Raw genomic sequence first — 18,775 nt, forward strand, 5'->3', positions numbered from 1 at the left:
ATGTGAAGACATGACAATTAGTGAGAAGAAAACAGGTTTTAGAGGCTGGTGATCTTGGGCTGACCACTGGTTCTAAGTTGTTTTTTTCTTTTTTTCTTTTTTTTTTCAAGTTTAAGAGGGAGGGAGGGAGAGAGAGAATGAGATCACGACCTAAGCCAAAACCAAGAGTTAGACGCTTAACCAACTGAGCCACTCAGGTGCCCCCTAAGTTATTTGTTGTGTAACTTTACCTAATTTTTCTGAGCCTGCTTTCTCACCTGTAAAATGAATATATTACCCGATAGGGAGCTACTTGGAAGACAAGCAGTAAATCTAATACCAAAAAGGCTGAAGACCTTTAGAGACCCGTTATCAGGACTCTGGTGCCAGAATCAGTCAGGATATTAGTAGAGAACAGAGAACACACTTGAACTAGGTAACTTGACGAAGGTTTAATAAAGGGACTATTTACAAAAACATGAGCAAAGTTCAGGGGAACCAACAAGGAATAATGGAATGATCCAGAGCTAGTAAGGGAATAATCCTTTCCCTAGATTTGAAGGGGCAAAGTGACGGAGCTAGAAGCTAGAGAGGGCTTCTGAACAGGAGTCGTGGCCTTTGGTAGAGGGTCACAGACGACCCGACCCATGTGACCTGGGGATGAGGAAGCCTGGTGAATAAATGCCCTGACCGTCCTCTCCTCATGCCTTTTGATCTTGAAGGTATTACAAATTGGATCAACACAACCTGAAGTCAGAGGGCAAAGGACCCTGTCAGTGCAGTCTGTGTGGGCCATGCCCTCCTGGGGCACAGAATAGGATGGGAGCGGCTCTGAAGGGGACGCAGAAGACACCCTCCACCACCTGTGCCGCAGCATAATTCAAGCCAATTAACTATTATACACAAAACTTGTATATACGCTGAAAATGAAATTACTTCTTTCTAGAATTTCTAATTGTAAAATGAGAATACTAAGCAGATTTCTTCTCAGTCTTTTTGGTGTCCCTACTTTGCTGGTGCCTTAAGCACATGCCTAGATGGCCTCATGGCTGCCCTGCGTGTGGCACCTGGACAAGAGAGCCTCAAGAAACGGGAACTGGCAAGTGTCAGGTTAACTCCTGAATGCTGACTGATCCAGAATGAATTCAGAAGGACTCTTCGGATTTTTCTGTTTAGGTCTTAGTCATTAAGGAATTCAGAAACTGGATTTTCTTAGACTCAAAAAATCCCATGATAGCAAAACTTCTTATAATCCTAGTGAATGATAGGAAACGTTTATAATTTCTTATTGAAGAGAATAAAAGAAATCAGGACATCAATTTCACATTGACATTTTTATTAACGCCAACTGTTTTTTAATTATTATTTTTTTAAAACAATAGCACAAAAATGTTTCAAGGAAGCAGTCTCACAATCTGATGACCTTCTGAAATACAGTTAAGCCACACCAAATATGAATTCCTGTTAATAACACAAAAAAATATTTTTAAAAAGAAAAGGAAAAAGGGAAGAAAAGAAAAAAGGTAGGGCCAGAGAAAAGGAAAGAGGTTTAGAGTTAAAACTCGCTGGATTAGTGAGGTGAGGCTTGTTAGTAGGATACACTGTTAAAGCGAAGAGTGGCACACAGGCTTACAGCTTTTGTTTGAACCAGTTACCACTAATATGCGGCCCCTGCAGCAGTTACCACGGACTTCTTACGTGTCCAGAATGAACCAGGAGAAGCCAGTGTTGACACTGTTGGAAAGAGGCTTAACAGTTGGCCTGTCCGACAACTAAGACCGCTGTTAGCAGAGTAACTCCTTCAGGATGGCCTGGCTGAAAACCCTTTCATCTCTATGTCTCACCTACATGCATTTCAGGGTTCTTAAAAGTTATCTTAAAAAAGAAAGAAAAATAATGTATATCAGTTTCTCTTATTTAATGTGGCTATAAAAGATGTTTCCTTATTATTTCTTTATCTCTAAGAAGGACACCGGGGGGGGGGGGGGAGGAGGAGGTTGGGGGTGGAACTAGGAGGAGGAAAAACCCAGACCAGGATAGGTTTGGTTTTTTTAACTTTTTTTTTTTTTTTTTTTTTGGCCAAGGGGGTCACACAGAAGGGAAGGCAAGGAGGAAAACTACAATCCTTGGTTCAGATTGAGTTATGCAGGAAAATATATATTCCTGATCAGTCCCCATGCCCAAAAAAAAAAAAAAAACCAAAAAAAAAAAACCAAAACCCCAAAAACAAAAAACCAAAAAACACTTGGAATTATGCACAGACTCTATGTTATACCAGCTATCAGCCTTTCACGTTTAACCATTCCCAGAGCAATGGACACTACCCTTGGCTTGTAGGCTGCTCGCAGAACCCACTTCACAAAAAATCTTCTTCACCCAGAAGCCTCTAGTTTCCTTTTGGTAGGTTATAAAAACAGAACATCTGTCATTAACAGGAGAGTGTTAAATACTTTTAACCACTGACAAGGCTTCAGGAAGTTTCACAGTTTCGTTATGCTCTATTTTATTACTATCATATTTACATTTTTTATTTTTTATTTTTATTTATTTACTTATTTTTTTGCTGAATTGCTGATTTTCCTTTTTCAATAGAATTTAATTCTGGAGTGTGAGCAGGAACCAGTTAACTACATTCATCGTCCAACCCCCACTGGTTTGAAAGAAGACTCCAAATTCTCGGCATATGAATCAGCTGTTCGGTAGCCCCACCTCATCCCTGCAGCCAAGCAGCAGAACCGCGGTGGCGGCGCTCAGGGTTCACGCCGTAGGTGGCGAGGCCTTTCGCTGAAGGAGGTACTGGTGAATGCTCTCAGCATCTCGCTTTAGCCAAGCAGCATTCAGCAGGATATTTTCACAACACTGCTGGATGGTGCGCTCAGCTGAAGGAGCTGGGTGGCTCTCGAAGAAAGCCTGGTATAACACAACCCAGAAGGTAGGATCAGTACTAGCAATGGTAAGAAGTTAGAAGTATCACAGGTCATGAAAAGTTACCCACTGTTCTGTAAAGGATTCAAAAGCTTTAATCATGAAAATTTACCGCTGCTACTCCCAGGCTAAAAGAAAACAAAGCAGCCCCTTAGACCTGCATACAGGAATTCTTCTCCAAATAAATGCTTCAAATCTAATCAAAAGGTAACAAAGAGGCAGAACCTCTGGCCTTTTAGGTTCATTATCTAGTGGTTAATGTAGGGCTTTGGAATTAGGTTGGGACTCAAATCTCGGTTCGGTCATGTATTAGCCTGTGAGTTTGAGTACATTAATCATTCTGTTTTCTCATTGGTAAGAAACTATTTAGTCCAGAAGTTTAAGAGAAAATCCATAAAAACTGTTAGCACAATACTTGGCAGGCAGAGTCCTTAAGGACGCACACATTCCGGCTGCTTCAAACAAAGATTAATTTGTGAAGGCGATAAGACCACAAAGATTAAATTGCTGCTCCACAGACCACATCTTTCATACAACAAAACCATTTCTGAGTTTATTATAATTTATCCAAAGCTTATTGATTAAAGATTCAATAAACTACGTTCCAATGAAGTATACCAAGATTCATAGTAAACAGAGCAACTCTTAAATACCAACCAACGAAAGGATAGGGGTCTTCACTTTGAACCAGTCGTCACAGGTGTAAAGGAAAGAATGACTAATTCATCAGATTAAGTCTAGAACTTTTGGAAATCAATAACCTCGTTCACACAAACAACAATGGCGCCTTCGCTGAGGCTCGTTCTTGGGGCTGGGTTCTTAGGGCCCAAGTACAATACAGAACTGCCCCTCATTCCATCTCCACAAATAGCACCACTATTTACATATAAGAAACCCAGGAATTATCGTTGGTTCTTCCTTCTTCCTCTGCCAGGTACATTCACAACACAGAGAAGCCAATCAGTAAATATTTGTTGAATTAAAGATTAACAAACCCAAGCCCCTGAATTTCATAACTCCATCTCCTGAAAGCTACTCTATCATTCTTGCTTGCAGTCAGCATCCCAAAATGTTTCTCTTTCCCATACTGCAGCCAGACTGAAATTTTTATGGTACAAATCACATCAACTCACTCCCCTGTTGACAAGCAGTTCAAGGGCTTTGCACTCTTAGGAAAATTCATATGGCCTCCAAGGCCCTCCAGTCTGGCCTCTACCTATCTTCCCGGCCTCAGCTTGGCCACTCACTGCCTTTCCCCTCCAAACCAGGTATATGTACTTCTCCTTCAGAGTACTTCTATCCTTTACGGTAAAGTAACTTTTTCCACAGCATACAATGTAAGTTAAATGAAGGCAGAGATCAAGTCTTTCACTGTTTTCTCAAGACCTGAAATCTTAAAATTCCAAACAATGGCTCACAGAGTGAGTGAAACAACACAACAGCCCTCAGAGCCTCCACATTCACACCTCGTAACCCCACTGCCTTCAAGAAGTAAAGGTAAAAGTGACTCTTCAAAAATAACTTCACAATTAAATGCAATGGAAGGCTTAACATTAAGATTTCCCTCATCAGTATATATCTGTTCCTCAAATGCTGAACTTTACCACTAAACTGAAGATTCTCCTTTGTAAGGGCTAAGAGGAGATTCCTTGCATAGCCATCTTGTCTCCTCGTGCACAGGACAGACCTATGAAGGTTGTTTTTTTTTTTTTCAACGTTTACTTATTTTTGGGACAGAGAGAGACAGAGCATGAACGGGGGAGGGGCAGAGAGAGAGGGAGACACAGAACCGGAAACAGGCTCCAGGCTCTGAGCCATCAGCCCAGAGCCCGACGCGGGGCTCGAACTCACGGACCGCGAGATCGTGACCTGGCTGAAGTCGGACGCTTAACCGACTGCGCCACCCAGGCGCCCCTGAAGGTTGTTTTTAGAAAGGAAAAAAAAAGAACCATTATCGAGGACCTACTACTCTGTTCCAGTCCCACTACATTACTTAAATAATAATCTTATCATCATTCCATTTTATGGATGAGGAGACAGGCTCACAGGGATTAAAAAACTTACTTGAAGTCCCATAGCTAACATAGGGCAGAGCACAGATTTATACTCAGATCGACTGATTCCAAGTTCCACCACGTTCCTTCAACCATATTGCAAAGCGCTCAAAGATGATTCCAACCCTAAATTCTTCAAGCATTAAAGACACAACCCAAGCTGTCTTTTTCCAAGCAAAAACAAGGATAAATACAGCATTACCCCAACATCGTATCATTACAATTTGGCTCATTAGTGTTTTTACTTACTAGATTGAAAAGTAAAAAGGAAACAGTACTTTGCTTACCTTAACCTCTCCAGCCATTTTATCAACTGCAAATCCCTCAACTGATAGCTGAAAAAAACAATGGTTTAAATAGTAAATGTAACTAAAAGACGCTAGGAACAAACTTCCATTTACCTAAAAACCAAATCATTTTATATTCTCCCAACTTCAGAATATTCTAGAAGGTGCAGGATGGGTGATGGACAAGCCCTTTAATAAAGCTAATAATTATTTAAGGAACTTGTTTTTTTTTTGGAAGAAACCCTTAAAGAGCAAAGACTATAGGCCTAGTGAATCAGGGATGTCTCTAAATAACATCTATGATAAGCAAGCTACTCAAAATAAAAATCTTCACACACCTTTATTAGTCTGGATATTAAGAATCCTCCCTGGTATCGATTATAAAGTTCTTCCCAGTTGTCTTTTATAAACTTCCAAGCAGCCTTCCTTCCATGCTTGCTGCCTCCTGCCACTCCACCAATTACTGACACAGTGTCCTGTGGGCGTACCTCTTCCTAGAAATAGAAAGAGAACGAAAAGTCTACTGTACTCAAAACATCTTCTGGTGCCAGAAAGGGCAAATGCTGTTGAGGTACCCAAGTAATCACACTGAAGACCCTCATTCCTTATTTTAGGAATAACTGGCACCAGAAAGCTTCCTAAAGATCAGCCAAATTGAGAATGAGGCACTGAGACAGGCAAAAACAGGCTACTAAATAGATGTTTGCTTGGGTTCCTACAGGATAAAGAAAGGAAGAGACAGAAAGTAGGCACAGGGGTAAGGTAAGTAGGCTTGCCAGTTTATTCCTGCTTCCAACTATCCCGATTCCCACCATTAGAGGCAGATATAGATAGAGGTCAGTAACAAAAGCCCATTCCATTTCCCCCAGACTAAGAGGAAGGGGTTAAAGCAGATCAAGAGAATACTGAATCAAAGACAGCTGCCACAGATTGATAGGTTACAATTCCCTCTAAAAGCAATTTTCATTGTAACTTACTGAAAGTGCAAACGTGAGGACTTTTTGAATCAATTCAGGTGAAAGAGTAGCCCCAAGGACCCTTTCAATTCGGTTTTTCTCTTCCTGCATATCTGCTTGTTTGTGAAGCTATAGTGAAAAAATACAGATCGAGATAGTTAACTGTCCCCTGGAAGTCAGACACATGCTTATATGAGCTTCTCCCCCAGTAAGGTGAAACTTCTGTTCTATATTCTCATTGGCTAGGTGCGCAGGGCATAAAATTAACAGAAGATAAAACTTAACAGGATGTTCAGGCACTAAATTTGTGATTTGCCATTATAGTAAGTCACTAAATGTAAGTGAGTACTATGTGAATGGCTGGTCATCAGTTCTGAGCAGTTTAAATTCAAGATCTGAGGGGTATGATGTCTGACTAATGTTCTGTGTTAAATGAACAAACTGATGATTGCCAATACCATTGAAGGTCATCAATTTCTAATAGTCAAAAATGCATGTTAATATTAACGATGGTCTCTGATCAGTGGAATTCTGTATCATCAAATTTTTCAACTGCAAAAGCATCGCATGCTGAATGCAGGAAATTAGGGAAATGAGAAGCATAAAGAAAAAATTAAATTATTACAATATGTACATTACCAAATTGGACATTAGATCATCTTATACCTATTTTGTGACCTTTTTAAACATTTCAAATTACAGGTAAGTATTTTCTTTATACTTTTCTAGTCTCTAAATCTTCCACACTGATTATACCGAGTCTTTTTTCCACCATCAGAAACAAAACATTATGCATACAAAAATTACAAGCATATATGAGATATCTCTCCAAGACAACTTAATCAATAGACTCTGTTGACTTTTTTTCTCACTGAAGATTTTACACTGACCAGTGTCCGCACACCCCATCACAGGCCCCCATTTCCTCTTCTTTTCCTTTGATTTCTTTTGAGCAGCAGTGTAGTAAAATAGAAGTCAGGAGACCTGGGTTCTAGTCCTGGTTTTGTGTCTAACTAGCTGTGTGACCTTGACTAAGTCCTTAACTTCTTTGGATCTCAGTTTCCTCTTGTGTAAAATGAGTGGGGTGGAGAGATAATTTCTAAGGTCCTTTTCAGCTCCAGGACTCAAGGTCTGAACTCTGGCTTTCAAGAAGCATGGTTTTCCCCAAGGAGAACCTGTTAAACCAGTCCACTAGATGGCACCATAACACCACATTCCAAATATACTTTGAAATCAAAGTTCTTTTTTAGCGGGCCTCATTACTCCTAAATTACCAACAGAAGACAATCCTCATCTCCCATCAACTGGTTTCTTGAAGAAACCTAATTTGGCCTTCATTAGAGCTCTTTCGACAGTAAATCAGAATTATAGTCAGCTCCCTTACATTAAACAGATGCCAACACTTATTAAATATACATACTAGAATAAATTCTTAAAAGTGTGCTATGACATGAAAATGTCAAGGTATCTGTCATGAGAATTTCAGAACCCCTATTTTGTTCCATACTGCTATGGAAAAGACAAAACCTACAAATATCTGATTTCATATGCAAAGAAATACAGGATTCATAGTGTACAGTTTCACAGAATATTAAGACTGAGAAGGGACCTCAATGTCATTTAATTGAAAGTTAAGTTAAACCCAAAGTATAATTTTGATATTATTAGAAAGGAAACTCTTGTCCAAGATCAGAAAAGTGGCACATTTTGAGTTTCTTAAAGTTTACATTTTTCAAAATATTTTAATCATTTAAAAAATATGATTTGGGGGCGCCTGGGTGGCTCAGTTGGTTGAGCATCTGACTTCTGCTCAGGTCATGATCTCGCGGTCCCTGAGTTCGAGCCCTGTGTCGGGCTCTGTGTTGACAGCTCAGAGCCTGGAGCCTGCTTCACATTCTTTGTCTCCCTCTCTCTCTGCCCCTCCCCTGCTCATGCTCATGCTCTCTCTCTCTCTCAAAAATAAATAAGCATTAAAAAAAAAACAGGATTTGTTTAAAATGAAATACTAGAAATTGGATTTGCAATTTTGATCTACTTGAGGTCAGAAAAGTGTTCTTAATCCATTAAAGATGGAAGTAGCAAAGCACATCCCATTCCTGTTGTTTGTTCCCACTAAGAGCAGGTCTTTAAACGAATGGGCTTTGCAGATTTGACACGTAATTTGGGTATTTAGACACATTTTGCACATTTTATTCGATGGTAATATAAGTACATTCAGCTCCCCCTACCTGTCAAGTGATTTCTTAGATTGACAACCGCATGGACAGGGACTGGAGAAGTACAGTATCTGTATTAGAGTTTAATTACATGCCAACCCTCTGGGGAAACTACAGAGGCTACGCAGGCAAGTCAATTAATTTCCTGTCCATTCATCAGAGGCACTGACATAACTCAAACCCTGGAGACACCTGATTCTCTCTCCCCTAAGCACGGACACAAACCTTTTCTTCAAAATGGGAAGGATCCTATGTAAGTTTACACAGAAGGGAAAATTTTTTTTTTTTTTTAATTTTTTTTTTTCAACGTTTATTTATTTTTGGGACAGAGAGAGACAGAGCATGAACGGGGGAGGGGCAGAAAGAGAGGGAGACACAGAATCGGAAACAGGCTCCAGGCTCTGAGCCATCAGCCCAGAGCCTGACGCGGGGCTCGAACTCACGGACCGCGAGATCGTGACCTGGCTGAAGTCGGACGCTTAACCGACTGCGCCACCCAGGCGCCCCTCAGAAGGGAAAATTTTAAGAGCTTGACTTGTTAATCAAAATGAACACTTCATTTTTTGGTTTAAGATACATAAACTTACAAATTAAAAAAAGTGAGAACACTAGATGACTTCTGGCATCGTATTGGTAGTACACGTGAACAGACATGATATCTCTCTCCCATAGTTTCTTAATATTTGCCTGTCTGCAACATGCATATCTACGTATATTTCTTTCGCCAGGACTTTTTTTTTTTTTTTTTACCACTTAAAGCTTGTACTGTGTCAATCCAAGTTTTACAGCAGAAGATGGAAACCCTTTCCAAATGTACTCACCTTTAGCATAATGTCTAAGGTAGTGCCATCACCATGCTTCAAAACGGTCAGATAAACCTACAAGAGAATACAGGAACGACAAAGAAGGCATCTGATTAAATGCATCTTGTTCCAAATATTCTAATGTTAAGACAGAAAGCAAGTCAACACGATTGTAAACAGCTGTATGTGGATGTTACGTACAAACTGTGCGACAAAGAGCTTCGGAGCCCATACTGAAAACCAGGCAGGGAGACGGCATGCACACCGGCTCTCTCAGGGGAATGCGCACAGATAATCAGCTTTAAGCACAGTGTAGTCTGAGAAACTTTAAACAAACGAGAAGCTGGCTACAAACCACCTAAATGGCACATATTAACACAGAGTCAGACACAATGTGTGGGTCAGTGTCTAAGTCATTTCTGGTTACCATTAAATACATCCCACACTGTGTGCAGAATGATGCAGTCATCTAGAAATCAAGGTTATTTATCATGAAAACCTACAGGACTCCTCAGATCAGCAGAGAGAATCTGTTTCCCTTCCACGTGGTCCTTAAACCGACGGCGGGCTTCTTCTAATGTTGCCTTATGTCCTGCTTTTCCTAGTTTGCCCAGAACCAAGCCCCTCAGGAGTGCATCTAGATGACCTGATTAAGAAGTAAAAGAGACACAACACTGCTTAAAAATCCCATTTTCACAAATATGCTACTTGGGTATCTTATACCACGTCTACCATCTTGAACAAACACAATCAATTACCCTAGTACTTGAGAGAACACTGATTTATATTGTTCAAATCATAAGAGTGAAATGAAGTGCTAATAAACACACTAGACAAGCAAATAAATTTGCTGACTTTGTCTACAAATGCCAATGATCTGAATTTACTAAATGTTCACTCCATCTAGGTAATTACATTGATAAGGATTATATGTGAAAGAAACAGGCTTAGATCATGCAGTTTTGACCCAAGATTCAGAAAAAAGTCCACATACTGAACTAGTACGCTGTGTATAACCAACTGAAATCTTAGATTTTTAAAAATCGAAATCTGATGGATCGGTTTACTCCAATAAGCACATAAAGAGATGTTCAACTTTGGTCATTAGGGAAACGCAAATCAAAACCACTATGAGATCTGCTTCACACCCACCAGGATGACTAAAAAAGACGGACAATAACAAGCACTGTCAAGGATGTGGAGAAGTTAGAACCCTCATATGCTGCTGGCGGGAACGTAAAATGTTGTGACCACTTGGAAAAACAGTCTGGCAATTCCTAGAGAGGTTAAACATGGGGTTACCGTATGATCCGGCAAGTCCACGCAATAGAAATGGAAGTGTTACGTCCACAAAAATTTGTACACACATGTTCACAGCAGTATTCACAACTGTCAAAAAGCAGAAACCATCCAAACACCCACCAAGTGATGAAAACACAAAATGTGGTACATCCATACAGTAGAATACTATTCAGCTATAAGAGGATGCGGTACTGACAGACAACACGGATGAACCTTAGCAACATTGTGCTAAGTGAAAAAAGTGAGACACAAAAGGCTACACGGGGTATGATTCCATTTACAGGAAGTGCCCAGAGTAGGCAAATCCATAGAGACTGACAGCAGATTAGTGGTTACCAGGGATCGGGATTGCCAGGGGATGGGGAGTGACTGCCATGGGTATGGAGTTTCTTTTGAGACTAAAGAAGTTATTCTGGAATTAGATGGTGGTGACGGTTGTGCAATGCTGTGAACAAACTAAAAAAGACTGAGTTGTATACTTTAAAAGGTACATTTTATTATATACTATGTCTTAAAAAAAAAAAGTTAACACTAGCAATGATGGATTGCAGTACCAAAATAGCTAAGTCGTGGTACATACAATGAAATACCACTAAGCAATAAAATGGAATGAACACCCTGGATGTATCTCTAGCACATTATATTGAAAGAAGCCAGATGTAAGAGCAGGAAAAAATATATTAGGATTCCATTTACATAAAATTCTAGAAGAGATAATATTAATCTAGGGTGAAAAAAGGCAGAATAGTGTTTGCCTGGAGGGGATGGATAGGGGAACCAGCCTGGCAAGGACTGACTGGGAAGAGGCCCCGAGGCAACCTCTTCAGTGTATTTTTTGTCAAAAGTCGCTGAATTGTAACATTAAATTTTTTTAAAATGTTTATTTATTTTGGAGAGAGCAGGGGAGGGGCAGAGAGAGAGAGAGAGAGAGAGAGAGAGATTGATTGAGAGAGAGAATATCCGGAGCAGGCTCCAGGCTCTGAGCTGTCAGGACAGATCCCGACCCGGTGCTCGAACCCATGAACTGCGAGATCATGACCTGAGCTGAAGCTGGATGCCTAACTGACTGAGCTACCCAGGCGCCCCAAGAAATGTAACATTTAATTGTGCATTTTGCTACATTTAAATTATAACTCAGTAAAAAAATAAGTTCAAGAAAACAATAGGAGATCAATACATAACACAACAGGACACTAGTGAGGTTCTTAGAAGAACAAATTTGTAATTCTGACTCTGGTACTCACTTGCTGTGTGACACAAGGGAATGTTTTATTACTTTGCTGTTTGATTCTTCTATCTATAAAACTAGAAAACTAAAGATATTCTCCCTATTTCATTAAGGTGTTTTTGAGCCGTGAAAGAGAAGTACAACATCCACCAGTCTGCGTGGATCTGACCCCACATACCCTCTTATGTTTTCTTTCTAGGGCTCTGTGCTCCTGTCTAAAGCACACTCCTCCGTTGGGTCCCGACTCCTCTCCATCGCTTGGCCATCGCTCCAGGAATTACCCCCCGTCTCTTTCACATCACGGATTTTTCTATTACTACTCTAGCATTGTCATCAGCACAAAAACATGTTACAAAATCTCCCTCTTTATTAAAAAAAATATATATATGCCTCCACTGACTCTACATCTCTCCCCAGACTATCCCCTTTTCTCTGATTGCCTTTTCAGCAAAAACTCCTTGAAGAAGTTGTCTGAATGTGGGGCGCCTGGGGGGTGGCTCAGTCGGTTAAGCGTCTGACTTCGGCTCGGGTCATATCTCCCGGTTCTTGAGTTCAAGCCCCACATCCAGCTCTGTGCTGACAGCTCAGAGCCTGGAGCTTGCTTCCGATTCCGTGTCTCCCTCTTTCTCTCTGCCCCTCCCTTGCTCATGCTCTCTCTCTCCCAAAAATAAACATTAAAAATTAAAAAAAAAAAGTTGTCTGAATGCGCCCTTTGCTTACCCCCTCCCGCTCTGGAGAACCACTAGTGCTCTCCGCCGCTCCACAGAACTTGCTGATGGCCTCACCAACCCCCTTCATCTCGCCGGACTCAGAGCACCAGCTGTCACAGTGGGTAACGCTCCTTCTGCACTGCTTAAGACGTCTGGAACATCTCCTCCCTCCTGACTCTCCCACCTCAGTGGCCAGTCAGTCTCCCTTGCGGACTCCTCGTCTTCCACTCAATCTCCAAATCTTGGCCTGGCCTCGGACCTAGCCCTCAGACCTCTTTTGTCCGCCTACACTCAGGCCCTGCGTGATCTCGTCCAGTCTCGTGGCTGTAAACACCATCTACACACTAAATGCATTTATTCAGCCTGGACCTCTAGGCTTGACTCTCCACCTGGATGTCTAAGTTGACATGTCCAACACCCAGCTCCTGATTCCTTCTGTTCCCAGCCCGCTTCTACGGCCGTCCTGTTCTGTATCTGGCAAGGTCACCCCTCCGGTCCTCAGGCCAGAATGTGGTGGCTCCTCCTTCTTCCCCTTGCAGTCAGTCCACCACCAAATAGGTTCAGTTCTACCTTCAAAACATGCCTAGAATCTGCCACCTGCAAGTGTAAGCTGCACCCGGCACCTCAACTGGATTACTGGAACAGCTCTGTAATCTCCCTGCTCCTGTCTCTTGCCTCTCCACTCGTCTGGGTCCCACACAGCTGAGTACGTCAAGTCACGTTCTTGTGCATCAGCTCTCAAGTCACTTTCTCATATCACTAACTGTGAAAGTCGAAAATGTACTAGGTCCCACAGGTCCTATAGGAGCTGCACTGCTTCCCACTCTGTCCCCCTCACTTACTCCGTCCTGATGTAACTAGCCTCCTTGTTATTCCCTGAACAACCCAAGCTTGCTCCTGCTGCAGATCTCCTGCACTGGCTGTTCCCTGTCTGGACCATTTCCCTCTAGATGGCCTCACAGCTCTCTCTCAGGTCTCTGCTTATGCTCATATTATCACTTCATCATGAGTGACTGTTGTCCTGACCAGGCTAGGGCGTACCGGCCTACCACTCTTTATCTACCTTACCTAACTTTATTTTTCTTCATGATACTCATTGCCACCTAAATTATCGTATGTTCAATGGTTTGCTGGGTCTCCCACTAGAATGTAAGCCACACAGGGCAAAGCTTTCTTCACTGCTGTACCACCAGCTCCCAGAATAGTACCTGGTATTTACTAGGCGCATAAATATTTGTTGAATCCACAAGGGGAAAACACAGAGCTCTAGGTAATTGTTACTGTTGTTCTTATTGCAAAAGACCCTGAGATCAAGACTGCCAGGATGAAATACCACCTTTAGTTATTTGCAGATGGTAGAAAACAATTATATATAAAACCACAAGATCACCATTCCCAACATATGATGACGGCAAAAGAGTAAATATACAATTATGGAAATAATCAGAGGAGAGAACACATGTAGAATGTCAGTAACTTCCTGAATTCACTTACTGTCTCTTGGTATCTTTCCAAGTTGTACATATAAGGTGCCTGATATTTATGGCAATAATAAATAAAATCATCTAAAATTCCCTTTAGCTTTTCTTGACTATAGACAGGCCTTTGGAACGCTGTAAAAGGCCTCTATTTCCACCATTTGTGTTGTTTACGAATCGTATTTAACAGTGAATACACATAACCACCACTGTTTTTATGTTGGTGACCCATGTAACTTCACCAATAAACTTAAAAGACCTAAGATTTAATTTCTGGGGAGCTGAAAACATAGTAACACCCAACAGATACCAAGATGCTACTGATACTGTTAACCACAGCTGAGTAAAAAGGGTCCAATTTCTCATCAATTCTTTCCCCATTCCGTGCATCCATTACCTTCTCCAGGTTTGGGGTCCCAGCCTAGTCTCTCCCCTATGGGTGAAAAGACATCTTTCACAAACTCCTGGATTTCCTCATAGAAGTCTGTGTGGGACAAGAGAGTTGAGAGAATCCCCAGGTTACAGCTCAGGTCGCTCCATACAGTATAATTGGGCTCATTCACAAAAGCCTCCATGACTTTTAGAACCTCTACAGTGCTAATGATTCCAGCTCGAGCCTGGGATAGGAAAAAACATAAATTAATCTAGTCTTCAGACAAAAACAAAACAAAGAAACACAAGCATGCATTTTCAGCATTATCTACTGCTAGTCAGTCATTTCTTTGGTTGAAAGAACACAGGGGATTATGAGAATAAAACTCCTATCATGACAATATCCCTTATTTACTTTTTGTTATTTGTGAGAGAGCAACTTAGGTACACTTTGTTTGGTGACAGGTGGTATAGCTACACTTGTGGTGAGCACAGCATGAGGCGCAAACTCGTGGAATCACTATGCTGTCCACCTGAAACTGATGTAACACTGTGCATCAACTATACTTCAATGAGAAAGAAAGCAAGGGAAAAAAAAGAAAACAAAAAGGAGTGCCGTTAACTTCCTATTTCTATCCAGTGTCTGGGGCCTTGGCTTTGTTTTTATTTTTAAAATTCTCATATTTTCAGAAAAGACACAACAATAGTTAGGGCTTTGGTTTTTGACAGAGGCTCTTTCAAAGCTGGACCTGCCAACTGTGTCAACTTCAGTCTGTCCTTTACTTATTTGTGAAAGAAGGCAAACTGGAAGGCCTTTCAGAATTAACTAACAGAGCTAGGAAAAGGAACTCGTGTTACAGCAGCCAACTGCACAAATACACCACTCTCCTGGGACAGGTCTCTCTCAGCAATGAGATCAGCAGATGTGAGGTTTTGTGCATCAGTGCTAATCTGTGTTTATACAAAGGAGGAATCCAAAACCAGTTAGCAGAAGGGAGGGAAAACTCAAGTCCACTTTAAAGGAACAGTAGGAGGAATCTGACAATTTTATCACAGACATCTGGAAATTATCTAACCTATGTTGGAGTCATAAAGATAATACTACTAATTGCTGATTTAAATCCTTTCTGGAACAAAGCCAAAAGAAATATAATCCTTTTTTTTTTAAAGTAGGCTCCACGCCCAATGTGGGGCTTGAACTCATGACCCTGAGATCAAGAGTCGGATGCTCTCCTGACGCAGCCGCCCAGATGCCCCACATAAATATAATTCTAAAGCTAATGGACTATTATTTGAGTAGTAATGGAATGTTAAAAAATTCTAGATGTTTCCAGCCAAGTACAATCACCATTTTAGAAAAATATAAATTATTCTGAATTATTAAAAGAAAAAAAACAAACATCAGTAGGGAAATTTCTTCAAGGCCCATACCTATTTCTACCGAAAAGAATTTTTGCCTTACGAAGGATAGTTTTCATTGCAAAAAGCTGGCTTAGGAGTAGTGACATGGGATTTGTTTCCAGTAAATTATATAGGTTCAATCTTGTCATGTTAATTAATAATTAGTCATTTGTTCTAGTCCCAAAAGGTGTTCAACCTTCAGGAAGAGCCATATTCTTCTAATTATGTTTCAGTCAGATACTCCAGGAAAAACAAAATCCTTTAATCAACAAAATCCATTATACTACTTGAGAGAGGCTCACCAAGGAGAAGAGGTCATTTTGTAATCCAAGTCGATCCACAGGGGGCAGAGAAAGGTCACGAATGCCGGGTAATAAACTTTCCAGCATGGCTGAGCTGTACTGGGTCCGATAAAACCCAACTGTTCCCAGGTTTAACTGAAAAGATACCCAATGGACATTATTAATTAAACAGTTCCATTTGTTTTGTTTGTTAATTTTTAATTTTAGTGTTTGTTTATTTGAGAGCGAGAGCACAAGCAGGGGAGGGGCAGACAGAGAGAGACAGAGAGAGAGAGAGAGGGAGACACAGAATCTGAAGCAGACTCCAGGCTCTGAGCTGTCAGCACAGAGCCCAACGCAGGGCTTGAACTCATGAACCATGAGATCATGACCTGAGCCGAAGTCGGAGACTTAACTGACTGAGCCACCCAGGCGCCGCATCCATTTGTTTTTTAAAGCAGTCTTTTGCAGGTGTGAAAGGAGTTTTGCTTTCAGTATATCTGAGTGAAAACAACAAAGATCACATACGCAGGCAGGGATTAAAATGAAACAACACATAAAGATAAAAAGCGGTTGTCAAAGATGAAAACAGGTGAAAGAAAACAGAAACTTGACATAGTAGGGGACAGAGTGAGAGACGGTAGTAAGGATATGGTTGGGAGGGAGGGAATCACACAGATCGGTTTCTATGTCTACTCTCGGTGGATGGTTTTAAGTTCACAGAAAATATTTACTATACGTAAGAACACGGGGACAGTGGAATCTCTGAGGAAGACTAAACCTTTACAAAAAGACTCATCTACTCAGCCCACAGTCTCACCAGAATAGCAATGCTCAGGTCCTAGATTTTAAAGAATTGCATGGACTTTAAAAGTAATTTCATATAATTTGTGGAGTGAGATAATCACGGACTGTTATCATTCTCTGTAGGCTAATGACCGACAGGCAAAAATATTTTTGATAATATTTATATACCAAATACCTTAAAGGTAAAATAAGGTAGAAGATACAAGTACTTCACTATTTATGTTTTTAATTTTACTACTTACATGTAAGTATTTTTTAAATTTTATTTATTTATTTTGAAAGAAAGAGAGAGTGAGCACGAGCAGGGAAGGAGGGGCAGAGAGAGAGGTGGAGAGAGCATCCCAAGCAGCCTCCACACTCAGCACAGAGCCTGATGCAGGACCAATCCCAGAACCATGAGGTCATGACCTAAGCTGAAACCAAGAGTTGGATGCTTAACTGACTGAGTCACCCAGGTACCCCTGTAAGTATTTTTTTAAAATCACCTCACGATAATACAACTGCTATTTTATTGATTCCCTCTACCTTTTACTGCAGGAATAATACCTTTATTTACCCAGTTACAATCACAGCATACATAGGTTTTTCTCATTTATAAGAAAAATTTCATATAGCTACATAATCTTCCAGATGTAATTTCAAATGGTAACATAGTATTCTACTGAGTATGTATATGTGTGTATCTATCTGTATTTTTTAAGTTTTTATTTATTTATTTATAATTTATAATTATTTATTTATTTATTTTTATAATTTTTTAAATGTTTATTTTTTGAGAGAGAGGGAGACAGAGTGTGAGCGGGTGAGGGTCAGAGAGAGAAGGAGACATAGAATCCAGAGCAGGCTCCAGGCTCCAAGCTGTCAGCACAGAGCTCAACGTGGGGCTCAAACTCACAAACCGTGAGGATCATGACCTAAGCCGAAGTCGGCCGCTTAACCGACTGAGCCACCCAGGCACCTCTTAAAGATTTTATTTTTATGTAATCTCTATACCCAATGTGGGGTGTGAACTCAACCCTGAGATCAAGAGTCTCACACTCTTCTGACGGAGCCAGCCAGGCACCCCTCCACTGAGTATATTTTTAAAAAATCATATATGTGTATGTGTATCCACACACACACACACACACACACACACACACACACACATATACACATATACATATACAAAAGTCTGAGATAATGTATGATTCCTATTAGGAACCTATAATTGGGAGAAAAGTTTATAGTAGATACTTTTATTATGAATGGTACAGAGTACAGAATAATGGGAAATAATCTTTACCAACTGTTATTTTTATGAAATGATTTTAAAACACCAGTTACAGGAATTTCACATTTCAGTGACACAAACTCATTATTATATGTGTGGCCTCGCTTGACGATAACTGTGCATACACAATGACAGCACATCGTGGAGGTTAACATCTTGTTACAATGACAGCGCAGCTGGAAGTTGCAAGACCACAGACCTTTTGATTAATGTGACTTTACACATAATCTACTATTTTTTCCCCTTTGATCATATCCCTTTTTATCTGCTTATGTACCACTCCCTTACCTAAGGGAAGATATCAGATAATATTTGAAAATTGGCCCTAAATTTCACACAGGACAGTTTAGTAATGTTTTTGTCTTTGCAAGTCCTCATCTAAACTAAAGCAGAATTTACAGCCGGCCATAAAATGTATAAAGGAAGTGAGAGAAATCAATTCATTTAGGTAAGATAAAAATGGCTAGGCCATTTATGGACTCACCTTTACCCACTGGTCTGGTTTGACATTTTTCAAAACCACATTCATCTCTGGCTTGTCCATCAGAATTTTCAGTTTGGCATGGTTGGGGTCTTCACTAGTAGAGATTGTGATAGGAACCATCCACTGGGGACAGTCTTCTCCTTAAGCAACAGAAGAACAAATAGAAAACTTGAAAAATAATTTGTCATTGGAAGAAATAGAAGGTAAGGTGGAGAGAGA

At 40.6% G+C, this 18,775-nt stretch overlaps 1 protein-coding gene and 1 long non-coding RNA gene across 3 annotated transcripts in view; one reads left to right on the forward strand and one right to left on the reverse strand.

The window, feature by feature from the left end:
- Positions 1–1,298: 1,298 nt before the first annotated feature.
- NPEPPS (aminopeptidase puromycin sensitive) overlaps positions 1,299–18,775 on the reverse strand; it is a 94,559-nt gene continuing 77,082 nt past the window's right edge. For both annotated transcript variants that reach the window (XM_047081145.1, XM_047081146.1), the window contains 9 exons: positions 18,557–18,696; positions 16,014–16,148; positions 14,336–14,555; positions 9,724–9,866; positions 9,239–9,295; positions 6,223–6,330; positions 5,584–5,739; positions 5,246–5,293; positions 1,299–2,889 (listed from right to left, as the gene is read on the reverse strand). In XM_047081145.1, the coding sequence (XP_046937101.1) occupies positions 2,737–2,889; positions 5,246–5,293; positions 5,584–5,739; positions 6,223–6,330; positions 9,239–9,295; positions 9,724–9,866; positions 14,336–14,555; positions 16,014–16,148; positions 18,557–18,696 (1,160 nt within the window). In that variant the 3' untranslated portion in view covers positions 1,299–2,736. The remainder of the gene's footprint in view (positions 2,890–5,245; positions 5,294–5,583; positions 5,740–6,222; positions 6,331–9,238; positions 9,296–9,723; positions 9,867–14,335; positions 14,556–16,013; positions 16,149–18,556; positions 18,697–18,775) is intronic.
- Positions 2,883–5,702, forward strand: LOC124513300 (uncharacterized). The gene is made up of 2 exons (XR_006962348.1): positions 2,883–4,599; positions 4,825–5,702. It is a non-coding gene; the product is annotated as an uncharacterized LOC124513300 (long non-coding RNA).

The sequence above is a fragment of the Lynx rufus genome, unplaced genomic scaffold (genome assembly GCF_022079265.1).
Source record: "Lynx rufus isolate CCGP_SWC_20201006 ecotype Redwood Valley unplaced genomic scaffold, mLynRuf1.p SCAF_18, whole genome shotgun sequence".
NCBI classification, from domain to species: Eukaryota; Metazoa; Chordata; class Mammalia; order Carnivora; family Felidae; genus Lynx; species Lynx rufus.